This window comes from Salvelinus sp. IW2-2015, linkage group LG30 (genome assembly GCF_002910315.2).
Source record: "Salvelinus sp. IW2-2015 linkage group LG30, ASM291031v2, whole genome shotgun sequence".
Classification (NCBI taxonomy): domain Eukaryota; kingdom Metazoa; phylum Chordata; class Actinopteri; order Salmoniformes; family Salmonidae; genus Salvelinus; species Salvelinus sp. IW2-2015.
In genome coordinates, this window is record NC_036869.1 from 12,883,290 (window position 1) to 12,897,813 (window position 14,524).

The 14,524-nt window shown below is 42.9% G+C and overlaps 1 protein-coding gene across 1 annotated transcript in view; it reads left to right on the top strand.

Moving 5' to 3' along the window:
- The window catches only part of LOC111955090 (RNA polymerase II subunit A C-terminal domain phosphatase), a 127,566-nt gene extending 115,997 nt beyond the window's left edge, over positions 1-11,569 (top strand). The window contains exon 13 of the mRNA XM_023975167.2: positions 11,233-11,569. Coding sequence (XP_023830935.1) covers positions 11,233-11,398 — 166 coding nt within the window. The 3' untranslated portion in view covers positions 11,399-11,569. The remainder of the gene's footprint in view (positions 1-11,232) is intronic.
- Positions 11,570-14,524: the final 2,955 nt, after the last annotated feature.

The window sequence follows — 14,524 nt, forward strand, 5'->3', positions numbered from 1 at the left end:
TTTTGACATTTTGTCAGAAAATGCAGCTCGTCTCAGGTTCTGCTGTTGTGCAGTGGTTGCACAGCCTTCCTCTACAGGGAGCCAGGTTTTCCTGTGTCTACCCTTCTCATGGCAAGGCTGTGCTCACTGAGCCTGTACTTTGTCAGGTTTTTCTAGGTTTTGATCAGTAACCATGGTCAAATATTTAGCCAGTGTACTGTCGATTTAGGGCCAGATAGCACTGCATTTTGCTTTGTGCTTGTGTTTCCCAATAAGCAATATAGTTTTTTTTGACTGTGTTGTAATTTGGTTTATCCTGATTGATTGATGTTCTGTCCTGAGGCTTCAGTGTCTTAGTAGAACACATTTGTGAACTCAGCCCCAGGACCAGCTGGATGAGGGGACTTTTTCTTTGCTCAGCTCTTGGCATTGCAGGGCTTGGTAATGATATGAGAGGGGGTCACTGTATTTTAGATGTTCCAAACTTAATTGCTCTTTTTTGAGTTTTATTATTAGTGGATATTGGCCTAATTCTGCCCTGCATGCATTGTTTGTAGTTTTCCTCTGGACATGTAGGAGAATCTTACATAACTCTGCATGCAGGGTTTCAATAGGGTGTTTGTCCATTTGATGAAATCTTGTTTTGCAAGTGGACCCCACACCTCGCTGCCATAAAGTGCATTGGTTCAATGACATATTCAATTAGTTTTAGTCAAATTTTAATAGGTATTACTCACGCACAGACACACCTCGCTCTCTCTTCTGTATCATCGCCATCTCTTCCTCTGTGTAAACTGCATATACTTTGAAGAGACCGATTCACAGACGGAGAGAGAAAATAGATTGTATCTAGTCTTTTTTTGGGGGGGGATTTAGCATAGTCTTTAGCATTTGGCACCCACCTCTTCTCCTCTGCACTACCCATCTCTCTCCTCTTCTCTTCCCTTTCTCATCTCCTCTTCTCCCCTTTCATCTCTTGCTGGTGTTTCCCCTTAGCGTCTCCCTGCCACAGGATTGTGGGAAGTGTTTGGAGCCCAGGAGACTCACACAGAGCTGCTACTGCCTGCTCCTAACTACTGGCTGCCCTGCCCTTATCTGTGGGGGAAAATACCCAACACAGAAACACTGGATAGTGTACTGCTGCAACACGCCAGCTTCTGCAATACCTTCCCCAGCTCATCTAGTCTTATCCGCAACATGTAGGCTGTGTTGGTGTTGTCTGGACTGTATGTGTGACTAAAATACACAGCTCTGAGACCAGACGGAGCGCTTCAGGTCATCTTTATCCTCCCAATCCTGTTTTCTCTTCTCATTGTGTGCCATTCATATCAGTTACCATCACACTAACACCAGTGTGTGGAGCTGGAATGGCCTGSTGTGGCCTACGGCTGTTAGTTCACCGTCACAATGGCAGAGGGCTGGGGAGCATGTCCTATTGACGCCCTGAATATAATCACAACACACACACACACACACACACACACACACACTGCCTCAGGGGACACACCGCCTCATCACAGCCCACAGATGATAGCATTAGGAAGTGATTTCGGATGTGCCTTGTGTCCGTAACACCAGGTAATTAGAGAAAGTTGATTGTCTTCTGTTCTGAATCATCCATGCATGAAGCAGCGTCTGACAGTATGTTAATTAAATCAACCAGACCATAATGGTATTGACATGTGGGACAGACACGGGTTCAGCCGATTCCATTCAGTCGAATGCTTCAATCCCATTTTAAAGATGACTGATGTTTTGATGACTTAGGTGGAGAAAGCKATCTTTCTAACAGTGGTAATTTAAAGATGCATGTCATGCAGAATGAGTTGTTAACAGTTGTGTAAATTACCGTGATAATAGCAAGCTATTTCTATTCAAGTGTTCATTTGACAGTCTGGTCTTGTGGTCTCTAAGGCCATTACAGAACGCTTCATATGTCTAACTTCTCTCTCTCTGGGCTGAGAGCCAATCAATAGTTTAGCCTTTTAGCCCAGCCTGCTCCTTTCAGCGTTCACCACAGATCTGCAGCGGGACTGCTAGAACACATCATTTCTCTCCCTGGATAAAAACGTTGAATTCGATAGAGTTGGTGCTCTGAGAGTAAGTGCTTCGAGGAAATGTAAAGAATCCACTTGTGGCCGATTTGGCCCCTGCTGCTACTACATTACATAGTGATTTCTAGGAGTTCGATAGTGTTAGGCCAGATGTTGTTTAGAACAACTTTGATGTAGGTGTTTCTCCCCYAGTCTCTTCCTCCCCGAGCTGAGTGATTTCAGAAACACATCAGACCAGTCGTTCTCTGTTATTGGCTGATCTCAGAGGTTCTAATGAGAAAATGCAAATGAAGGAGCTGTTTCAGAAGGTTCCGTCATCTCCGTGTTCTAGCGGAGTCTAGCAGGGTCTGAGGGGAATCATGGGAAAGTCTCCGTTTAGAGAGTTACTTAACCCTGCTGCAGCACAGCAGGCTGTGGGACTAGACCAGACAGACCGACAAAGAGAGATCTGTCCTCCACCTCTTCTCTCCATTCTTTCTCCCCCGCCCCCCTCTCTCTGGTTCTCGTTCCTTCCTTCTCTCTCTCTGCCTCTCTGGTCTCTCTCTCATAAATATATAGAAACCCTAGTGTCTTTTTAATAGAATCTTCCTACTCAGTCATCTCCCTAAGTTGATATGCTGTATGTAATACAGAGGAAAGAGACATTGTGTTCAACTGAATTGAAGTCTCTCTGCTCTGCCTGGACGGAATCCTCAGAGAAACCAGAGTTAGWCTTTAGCTCCTGGCCTTTCATTGGACCTTTAGATGAATACAATACTGGACTTTTAACCGTAGCCACTCCACACTTTCTCCACGCGCTGCAGGCAGTTAGAGCTGAATACCGGTGTTCCTGAGGGCTACTTAAGGAGTACTTTAAGCCCCAGGCTCCTCGCTAATTTGAGACSCTAATGATGAGAAAGGGATAGGGAGGAAAAGGAGAGGAGGAGTTGGAGAAGGATGATCCGAAGGTTGAAAATGCAATATTGTCTAATGAAACAAAGTACATTCTTGATAAAAACCTGATTAATTGATGAGGAGTTTGTTTTAAAGGGTGAGATGGTGCGTGTGTTGTATTCATAGCCATGGTGCTTGTGTCTGAGATTGGTGGTAATCATGTGGAGAGGAGAGCAGTGAAGGAACTCCCCACTGCTGCTGACACACACACACACACACACACACACACACACACACACAGCCTCCCCCTGAGTCTGACTATTAATGTAGAGCTGTTACACACAAATAAACACACACACAGAGATAAACACACACACACACACACACACACACACAGATAAACACACACACATTCTTCGCTGTCAGCAGCCAGCCTTCACTGATGATATCAGTTTGATAACTCCACTTCTCAGATGACAGCCTGCTGAGATGGTCCTGTTTTGATAAGACAACCATAATAAAACGTAATGTAACTGCTGTGATAACACAAATACAATACTAGATATAATTCAACTCTGCTCTTAGCCACTACATGACCTTGCTATTACCTCCTAATATGTGTTCTATGTTTACAAACCAAACAGCCTGATGCCAGTAAGTCATTCAGTTGCAAGCATGACAAGACTATTCCATAGTTAGGCCTACACCATTAGGCGACACCTGAAGGTTCAGTTTAGAGAGACAGTAACGTTTCACACAGCAGGCTACTGTACTAGACCTGGGCTGCCATTTTAGGAGTTTTTCCTAAACTAAAGTTTGATGACCTCTGACCTTTAACAGTAGAACCGCTGGGCTTCTCAGGATCATTTCACAAAGTACAAAGGATATCAACCCACAAGCGCGAACGGTCAAATGATTTGCCATAAACAAAGGCACCAACGCTTGAGAAATAATTCAAAACACAAATATAAAAGATGAATTGCATACAGAAACCTTTGTGGAAATACACTGCTCAAAAAAATAAAGGGAACACTTAAACAACACAATGTAACTCCAGTCAATCACACTTCTGTGAATAAACTGTCCACTTAGAAGCAACACTGATTGACAATAAATTTCACATGCTGTTGTGCAAATGGATATGACACAGGTGAAATTATAGGCAATTAGCAAGACACCCCCAATAAAGGAGTGGTTCTGCAGTGGTGACCACAGACCACTTCTCATTCCTATGCTTCCTGGCTGATGTTTTGGTCATTTGAATGCTGGCGGGCTTTCACTCTAGTGGTAGCATGAGACGAGTCTACAACCCACACAAGTGGCTCAGGTAGTGCAGCTCATCCAGGATGGCACATCAATGCGAGCTGTGGCAAGAAGGTTCTGTGTCTGTCAGCGTAGTGTCCAGAGCATGGAGGCGCTACCAGGAGACAGGCAGTACATCAGAGACGTGGAGGAGGCTAGAGAGGCAACAACCCAGCAGCAGACCGCTACCTCCGCCTTTGTGCAAGGAGGAGCACTGCCAGAGCCCTGCAAAATGACCTCCAGCAGGCCACAAATGTGCATGTGTCTGCTCAAACGGTCAGAAACAGACTCCATGAGGGTGGTATGAGGGCCGACGTCCACGGTGGGGTTGTGCTTACAGCCCAACACCGTGCAGGACGTTTGGCATTTGCCAGAGAACACCAAGATTGGCAATTCGCCACTGCTCTTCCACAGATGAAGCAAGTTCACACTGAGCAATGTGACAGACGTGACAGGATCTGGAGACGCCGTGGAGAACGTTCTGCTGCCTGCAACATCCTCAGCATGACCGGTTTGGCGGTGGGTCAGTCATGGTGTGGGGTGGCATTTCTTTGGGGGCCGCACAGCCTCCATGTGCTCGCCAGAGGTAGCCCGACTGCCATTAGGTACCGAGAGAGATCCTCAGACCCTTGTGAGACATATGCTGGTGCGGTTGGCCTGGTTCCTCCTAATGCAAAATGCTAGACCTCATGTGGCTGGAGTGTGTCAGCAGTTCCTGCAAGAGGAAGGCATTGATGCTATGGACTGGCCCGCCGTTCCCCAGACCTGAATCCAATTGAGCACATCTGGGACATCATGTCTCGCTCCATCCACCAACGCCACGTTGCACCACAGACTGTCCAGGAGTTGGCGGATGCTTTAGTCCAGGTCTGGGAGGGATCCCTCAGGAGACCATCCGCCACCTCATCAGAAGCATGCCCAGGCGTTGTAGGGAGGTCATCACGGCAGTGGGAGGCCACACACTACTGAGCCTCATTTGACTTGTTTTAAGGACATTACATCAAAGTTGGATCAGCCTGTAGTGTGGTTTCCACTTTAATTTTGAGTGTGACTCCAAATCCAACCTCCATGGGTTGATAAATTTGATTTCCATTGATATTTTTGTGTGATTTTGTTGTCAGCACATTCAATATGTAAAGAAAAAAGTATTTAATAATGGTCATTCATTCAGATCTAGGATTGTTTTTTTTAAGTGTTCCCTTTATTTTTTTGAGCAGTGTATATCATTGAATTTGTATAGAAAGAAGAGTTGTTCCCGCTTCATTTGAAGAGCATCTTATGGGCTTCATTAGCACTACATAGATGCTTTACAAATCACCATATATCATGCTCTCTAAAGATTCATAATGCGTCATAACTGTTTGACATAACATCCATTTATTTGTTCACATTTATTAAACCTGTATAGAGCATGAAATATGTTTTATAGATTTGTGGCTCATTTATGTAGTGCTTATGAAGCGTWTATGATTGCTTTAGGAAGTCTTCATAAGATGCACATCAAGTAAAGCGGGACCGTACAAAAGTGATATGATGTACAAAAGTGATTTGTTGATACAAACCGTATCCGTAGTCTACATGTATTTGCCTACTCTACAGGCCTGAAACCCATTGAAAACACCACATTTTTTTAAATGGTAGATTTAGATTAGTTCTAGAGTAGTAGCAGTGAGTAATACAGTCCAGTAGCCYTTTCTTTTGAAGTTTCTCGTTTTCAGATTTGTCACATGCACAGGATACAGCAGGTGTAAAACAGTACAGTTGAKATGCGTAACTTGAGCGCTCTTTCCCGATAATATGCAATAAAGGTAGTAATATAGATAAGAAATACAACACATGAAGTGTGAGGGAAGAGAAAAGGTCCAGTTATATACAGGTAGGTCAGTGCCCGTACTTTTATTCCAGTGTGCAGTGGTACTGGAGGGATTGTAAACAGGGGTAAAAGTGGCTGGTTGCAGGGTGAATACACATTTGTTCCACCTGAGCGTGTCTGACCACAAGTCAGACTCACCAAATGTTTGATGGYTCCTTTTTGTCGTTTTCTAAGGCCTCTTAAGGGGAGAKGGTAATCAGATTACATTACTGAGTTTAGGTAATCCAAAAGTTACCTTACCTGTCCAAAATTGTAATCAGTAACTGTAACAGATTATATTTAGAAAGTAACCTACCCAACCACGAGTAAGTAATAAAGTCCATTAACAGCTTTTTTGTTGATGAATTCAAAGGAAAAGAGTTGTCAACCCACAAGGCGTGTGGTCAAATGATTTGCCGTGAACATAAGCGCCACCACTTGTGGTTCATATGGTGCACCACAAAATCAAACGGCAGTGGGCGTCGGCCTTCGGCGGTTCTAGTTTTAATGAACACACTAATCAAGAGTGTTGCTGCTCTGTGGAGGGTAGGGGGTTGGTGAGAGGGTTAGGAGGACAAACTGACAGAAGACCACTAATGAGAAAGCCCCCTTCTCTCTCTGTGGAGGTGTGTGTGATGTAATCCTACTGTACACGCTCCCCTACCTGCCTCATTAGCATCATGCTAACGAGCCCTCTGCTGCGGAGGTGTCACTGGGGGGAGAGGGGAGATGTCACAGAGCCAGGGGTGGAGGAGGGGAGATGTCACAGAGCCAGGGGTGGAGGAGGGGAGATGTCACAGAGCCAGGGGTGGAGGATGGGGAGATGTCACAAGACAGGGGTGGAGGAGGGGAGATGTCACAGAGCCAGGGGTGGAGGAGGAGAGAGGTGGGCATGTTTAACCCTTCACCCTCCTGGAGGGAGTCCCTTGGTCTCTTGAATACATGTCCTATCCTCTCTCCATTTGGTTTCACCTCTCAGTTCAATTCAAGGGTCTTTATTGGCATGGGAAACCTATTTTAACATTGCCAAAGCAAGTYAAAGGYATAAACAAAAGTGAAATAAACAAATAGTGAACCGTAAATATTACTCACACAAGTTCCAKAAGAATTAAGACATTTCAAATGTCATATTCTGTCTATATACAGTGTTGTAACAATGTGCAAATAGTTCAAGTAAAAAAGGGAAAATAAATAAATATGGGTTGTAATTTACACTGGTTGCCCTTTTCTTTTGGCAACAGGTCACAAATATTGCTGCTGTGATTGCACACTGTGGAATTTCACCCAATAGATATGGGAGTTTATCAAAATTGGATTTGTTTTTGAATTCTTTGTGGGTCTGTGTAATCTGAAGGAAATATGTGTCTCTAATATATCATATATTTGTTAGGAGGTTGGGAAGTGTAGCTCAGTTTCCACCTCATTTTGTGGGCAGTGTACGCACAGCCTGTCTTCTCTTGAGAGCCAGGTCTGCCTACGGCGGCCTTTCTCAATTACAAGGCTATGCTCACTGAGTCTGTACATTGTTTTGGGTCAGTCACAGGGGTCCGGTATTCTGCCACTGTGTACTCTCTGTTTTGGGCCAAATAGCATTCTAGTTTGCTCAGTTTTTTTTGTTCATTCTTTCCAATATGTCAAGTAATTATATTTTGGTTTTCTCATTTGTTTGGGTCGAATTGTGTTGTTGTCCTGGGGCTCTGTGGTGTTTGTTTGTGAACAGAGCCCCAGGACCAGCTTGCTTAGGGTACTCACCTACAGAGAGWTGAACCTGYAGAAGTTGGCTTTATGGAAGGTTTGGGAATCACTTCCTTTCAGSCAGTTGTAGAATTTAACAGATCTTTTCTGGATTTTGATAATTAGAGGGTATCGGCCTAATTCTGCTCTGCAAGCATATTTGGTGTTTTACGTTGTACACAGAGGATATTTTTCCCATTTAGTGAATTCTTGGTTGGTGAGCGGACCCCAGACCTCACAACTATATAGGGTAATGGGTTCTATAACTGGTTGAAGTATTTTTAGCCAGATCCTAATTGGTATGTCAAATGTTATGTTCCTTTTGATGGCATAGAAGGCCCTTCTTGCCTTGTCTCTAAGATCTTTCACAGATTTGTGGAAGTTACCTGTGGCGCTGATGTTTAGGCCGAGGGATTAATTGTTTTTTGTGTGCTCTAGGGCAACGGTGTCTAGATGGCATTTCTATTTGTGGTCCTTGCAACTGGACCTTTTTTGTAACACTATTATTTTTGTCTTACTGAGATTTACTGTCAGGGCCCAGGTCTAACATAATCTGTGCAGAATATCTAGGTGCTGCTGTAGGTCCTCCTTGGTTGGGGACAGAAGCACCAGATCATCAGCAAACCGTAGACATTTGACTTCAGATTCTAGTAGGGTGAGGCCGGGTCCTGCAGCCTGTTCTAGTGCCCTCGCCAATGTGTTTATATATATGTTGAAGAGGGTGGGGCTTAAGCTGCATCCCTGTCTCACCCCACGGCCCTGTGGAAATAAATGTGTTTTTTGTCCATTTCAACCGCACACTTGTTGTTTGTGTACATGGATTTTATAATGTCGGATGTTTTTCCCCCCAACACCACTTTCCATCAATTTGTATAGCAAACCCTCATGCCAAATTGATTCAAAAGCTTTTTTGAAGTCAACAAAGCATGGGAAGACTTTGCGTTTGTTTGTTTGTCAATTAGGGTGTGCAGGGTGAATACGTGGTCTGTTGTACGGTAATTTGGTAAAAAGCCAATTTGACATTTGCCCAGTACATTGTTTTCACTGAGGAAATGTACAAGTCTGCTGTTAATGATAATGCAGAGGATTTTCCCAAGGTTGCTGTTGATGCATATCCCAGGGTAATTATTGGGGTCGAATTTGTCTCAACTTTTGTGGATTGGGATTATCAATTATTGGTTCCAAATATTGGGGAAGATGAGGATTATTTTAAAGAGTTTAAGTATAGCCAATTGCAATTTGTGGTCTGTATATTTTATCATTTCATGAACAGGATACCATCAACACCAGAGGTCTTTTTGGGGTTTGCATTTTGTCCTGTAGTTCATTCAATGTAATTGGAGAATCCAGTGGGTTCTGGTAGTCTTTAATAGCTGATTCCAAGATTTGTAATTGATCATGTATATGTTTTTGCTGTTCTTTTTTATAGAGAAAAAAAAAATGAAGAAGCAGTTTATCCACACATCTCCGTTTTGGATAGATAACTCTTCGTGTTGTTTGTTTAGTGTGTTCCAGTTTTCCCAGAAGGGGTTAGAGTCTCTGGATTCTTCAATTACGTTGAGCTGATTTCTGACGTCCTGCTCCTTKTTTTTCCGTATTGTATTTCTGTATTGTAGTAATTCACCATAGTGAAGGCGTAGACTCAGGTTTTCTGGGTCTCTATGTTTTTGGTTGGATAGGTCTCTCAATTTCTTTCTTAGGTTTTTGCATCAAACCATTTGTCATTGTTGTAAATTTTCTTAGGTTGTCTGCTTGACATTTTTTGATTTGATAGAGAAGCTGGAAGGTAAAATATACTGTTTAGGCTTTCTGCCAAGTTTACACCTTAACTATTACAGTGAAATGTTTTGTCCAGGAAGTTTATTGTTGCCTAATAGTTTTTTGGTTAGTTTTTATACTACTTTTCTTCCATCTATACCATTTCTTAATATTATTCAGTTCCTTTGGTTTGGATGCCTCATGATTGAGTATTGCTCTGTTCAAGTAGACTGTGATTTTGCTGTGATCTGATAGGGGTGTTAGTGGGCTGACTGTGAACGCTCTGAGAGATTCTGGYTTGAGGTCAGTGATAAAGTAATCTACAGTACTACTGCCAAGGGATGAGCTGTAGGTGTACCTACCATAGGAGTCTCTTCGAAACCTACCATTGACTATGTACAGACACAGCGTGCGACAGAGCTGCAMGAGTTGTGACGCATTTTTTGGGTTGTTTTGTCATAGTTGTTTCWAGGGGGGCATATTTGGGATGCAATACTGTCTCTTCTGTACCATGTTTCTTGTAGGATGACAATGTCTGTATTTCCAATTTCTTTGAAGTCTTGGTTCCTGTTCTTTAGGCCAAAGGCAGATGACCTCAGTCCTTGTATATTACAGGATGAAATAGTAAAAGCTTTGTATTCCATAGTATCTAGTGTTGTTTTCGTGTGGTTTAGGCCCGGACCATCACAGTTGGTGTGAGCAGAGCATGTTGAGCATCTGATACATAGCTCTTAGGTTGCAGGATGGGGCTTGGGCAATGTATTAGTGGAGGTTGGGCCTGTTTCTCTGCTCACGGCCTGGGCATGTCCTGCTGTCATATTGAGGTCCTTGATGCAGGGGCGGGGGGCCAGAAGGGGCATAGGCCTGATCTGGAGGGGGTCCTGTATAGGGTGTGGCCAGGGTTTGTTTGGGGTGGTCTCAGCTGGTTGAGGTGTGGCTAGTGACACTGTGGTCTGGGTGTAGGCTCTCTTGCCGTGGGTTCTCTTGGTGCTGGTCCTTTTGGGAGGGTGTACGTTGCTGGGGCTGCATCAGTCTCTCGCTCTGTCTGTGTCTGTCTCGCTCTCTCTCTCCTTTAACTGGAATAGAAAGGAACGGCTGATGTATCACATGCCGTGTGCTCTGTCTGTGACTTTCTCTCTCTGTATTTCTCAGCCTTTTGTGAATGGCGTCGGCTGGGGGAGAATAGAAGCACAGCGGCAGTAACTAGACAGCTCCAGTAGAATACGACTTGCTACAGCTCTGTGGAGAAGAGAAGAGTCCTACTCTCTCATTACATCAGACTGTTCTCAGGGGTGTTATTGTTAGAGCAGTCTTGTGTGGAACAAGGCAAATTATGAATCTTCAATATAGTGGTGAGTCCTTTTCATCTTGGATAGGGATATAGGAGATTTGGTACATCAGTAACACCCTGTTCTGTCTGAATAGCATTGTGATAGTTACCAAAGACCCCCACATGGCTGTAATACTGTTCAGATTTCATGTCTGGTAGTTTACTCAAATAGTGTTGCTGTTATGTTTCGCTGTATTMCTTTTTCTGCTAATGGCTAAATGACATGCCTTCAGTATGATCTATACACATGATGTAACATCATATTAGGAGACCATTCCCTTTGTGTCAATAGCAGTAAGTGTCAAGACAAAAGGTTTTACTCATCAACCATTCTCTCCCTCTCTCTCCAGGGGACAGAAGCGCAAGCTTGCTGAGGCCAAGGAGGAGGAAGTGGAGGAAGAGGGGGAGTCGGCGGACGAGTCCACCAAGGATTCTAATGAGGAAGAGGAAGGAAGCAGCTCAGAGGCTGATGAGATGGCCGCTGCCCTGGATGCGGAGCTCAACGACTTCATTTGACAAGGATCAATTTGATTGGACAAATGAACTGGGCATTTGATTGGACGTTTGTGAACGATGCGTCACAGAAACACTCTAAGTTACCCCAGCAGATTTACGTCCAGGTGGTGCCTGAATCTTTGTCTCTACGCTGTGTGCCGGTGTGTGTGTGTGTGTGGATGTGTTTTAACGAGGTTGAATGTGTTGTACAGAATGAAAAGGTAGGTTAGTACAGTAGGAAAACGTTGGTGTGTAAATATAGTTGTAGATCATTTTTAGGGTTAATGTAGAAACTTTCGACAGTTGTTTTATTGTAAGATAAAAAAAAAAATAGGAGAGATTTTGGCTAATTTAGTATTACTTGAGTTTGTTTTCATATTAAGACTTTTATATAAATTCAACAAATTACTTAATTCATTGGTCGTATGATGCCAAAGAGTTTGAACTAGGCCAATCAAAGCCTGCAGCTATACATTTTACTCTGACGTCACATCCTGTGTTCCTATTTCCTGTTGTTTTTTAGGGGTTAATCATTAAAACATTGTTACCAGCAGAATGACTAAGACGCCTGAATGTGTCCCATTGGATCTTTTKCTCTCTGTTCTTCTTTACCGTGGCGTTGGTACCAGAGCCATATATAGAGATAGATATGTGTATATGACTGGTTGGTAGCTTTATGAAGTCAACTGAGCTATCTGAGAAACACCCAGGATGCACTGCAATATCAACATCTTCATTATACAACCAATAGTTATCACCAGTTTATCTTCTGACTGACCTGGCTGAAAGCTCAAAGCAGGAAGTATATAAGCTGCACTGTGGCAGCAGTCCTGGCTCTACCAATGAGCTGTGCTGGTCCTCCTGGCTCCACCAATGAGAGGTGCCGGTCTTCCTGGGTCCACCAGTGAGCAGTGCCTGTCCTCCTGGCTCCACCAATGAGCAGTGCCTGTCCTCCTGGCTCCACCAATGGTCTTGATCAACCTTTCCAACACCAACTTCAAAAGTTACCTGGTCGAGAGAGAGGATGCTAGTGCCCAAAAGGCCATTCTGACATGGGCAGTGACATTGATGACTTTCACCATTTTAAAATACTTAGCTGGGTGGGACTTCCTATGGGTTAAGGAAGGATCACATAATTCCATCCAACTCATCAGTAGGGATCAGCCAATGAATTACACTCGTGAGCAAACATTCCATAACTGCAGGTGGTAGTAAATCGCCACCTTTGGCGTTATACCTGTTCAAACAACACACTCCTGGTGGCAGTATACACCCTTTCAGTTTTTTGCTGACTCGTAGAAGAAGAAAATTGACTACTTCAATGACCTCATTGATGCTGCCCGTGCTTTCACAGACGCTATAATGGGCCAGATGCAAGGATGCCATGTCTATGGTCAAGACTAATTCACCTGTCAAAGGATTAGGTTCGAGACCCACCAACCAGGTCACTGTCTCAACCTCCACTCACTGGAGCCTGTGATTGGTGGAGCTATTTTGTTTTGCTTTATTACCATTCTTCTTATTAGCTCTTATAGCTACTTCTAGCAGGTGATTTATGTTTTAGCCACTTGCGGAGGCATTGATTTACTAACATTTCAGCCAGGTTCAGAAAGTGTCCCAGTCTCAACTGCTCTTAGTAGGAACGTCAAACGTTCAGGCAGCTATGGAAGCTCTAGTTTAGAGCGCCCAGTTAAATTGTGTTTGAGAGCATTTTTWAACTCTAAATGGTTAAATGGGTGAGAAATAGATGTCATTGTTCAATAGTTTGAGTGGMCAACATATACTATCACCTTAAATTGACATGTTGAATTATTTTGACATATACAATTATTTTACACTGCGCAAATTTCCCTAATGTGGACAGTTTGTGTTGCTACTTTACACAAGCTTGCATTTTCACGCCTTAACATTTTGTGGAATTACACGTCCTTTTTACATCAGATTGGTGGTGATAGTATAAAACTTTATAGTCATCARGATGACATAAGATAAATTGCTTAAAACAAATAAATATCTTTGATTTTATACTGTTGATTTTATCACACGCACTGCCGAGTGCAGGACTTGTAGAGTTAATTTTCAAATTCTTAAATGCCATAAATCGGTCTCTCTATAAAAGTAGCTGGCCACACACCAATACATGGATTTGACAGTCAAACTATCACTTAAATAGCATCCAACCAATATTTACTATGACGCGTCGTGAATCATTGAAGTTAACGGAAAAAGTGGTTTTCTGCCTTTTCCTTGATGGCAGCCTCCTGAAATGAACTCCCGATAMTCCAAGGTATAGATGTAAGCCTTCTGCAAGTTCTCATCTAACCAAATATGTACAGTGCCTTGAGAAAATATTCACACCCCTGGACTTGTTCCACATTTTMTGTTACAGCCTGAATTTAAAATTGATTAAATTTAGATTTTTTGGGTCACTGGTCTACACCCAATACCCCATAATGTCAAAGTGGAATTGTTAACAAATGTATTAAAAATGAAAAGCTGAAATGTCTTGAGTCAATAAGAGTTCAAGTCCTTTGTTATGGCAAGCATAAAGTGCAGGAGTAAAAATGTGCATAACAAGTCCCATAAGTTGCACATAAGTTACAATAATAATCATTCAAAAATTTAACATTATTTTTGAATGACTACCTCATCTCTGTACCCCACACATACAATTATCTGTAAAGTCCCTCAGTTGAGCTGTGAATTTCAAACACAGATTCAATCACAAAGTCCAGGGAGGTTTTCCAATGCCTCGCAAAGAAGGGCACCTATTGGTAGATTGGTAAAACAACAGACATTGAATATCCCTTAGAGCATGTGGAAGTTGTTAATTACATTTTGGATGGTCTATCAATACACCCAGTCATTACAAAGATGCAGGCGTCCTTCCTAACTCAGTTGCCAGAGAGGAAGGAAAGAGAACTGAGGATGGATCAACAACGTTGTAGTGACTCCACAATAGTAACCTAATTGAAAGAGTGAATAGAAGGAAGCCTGTACCAAATAAAAATAATACAAAACATGAATCCTGTTTGCAACAAGGCACTAAAGTAATACTGCAAAAATAAGACAAAGCAATTAACTTTTAGTCCTGAATACAAAGTGTTATTTTTTGGGCAAATCTAATACAGCACATTACTGAGTAAG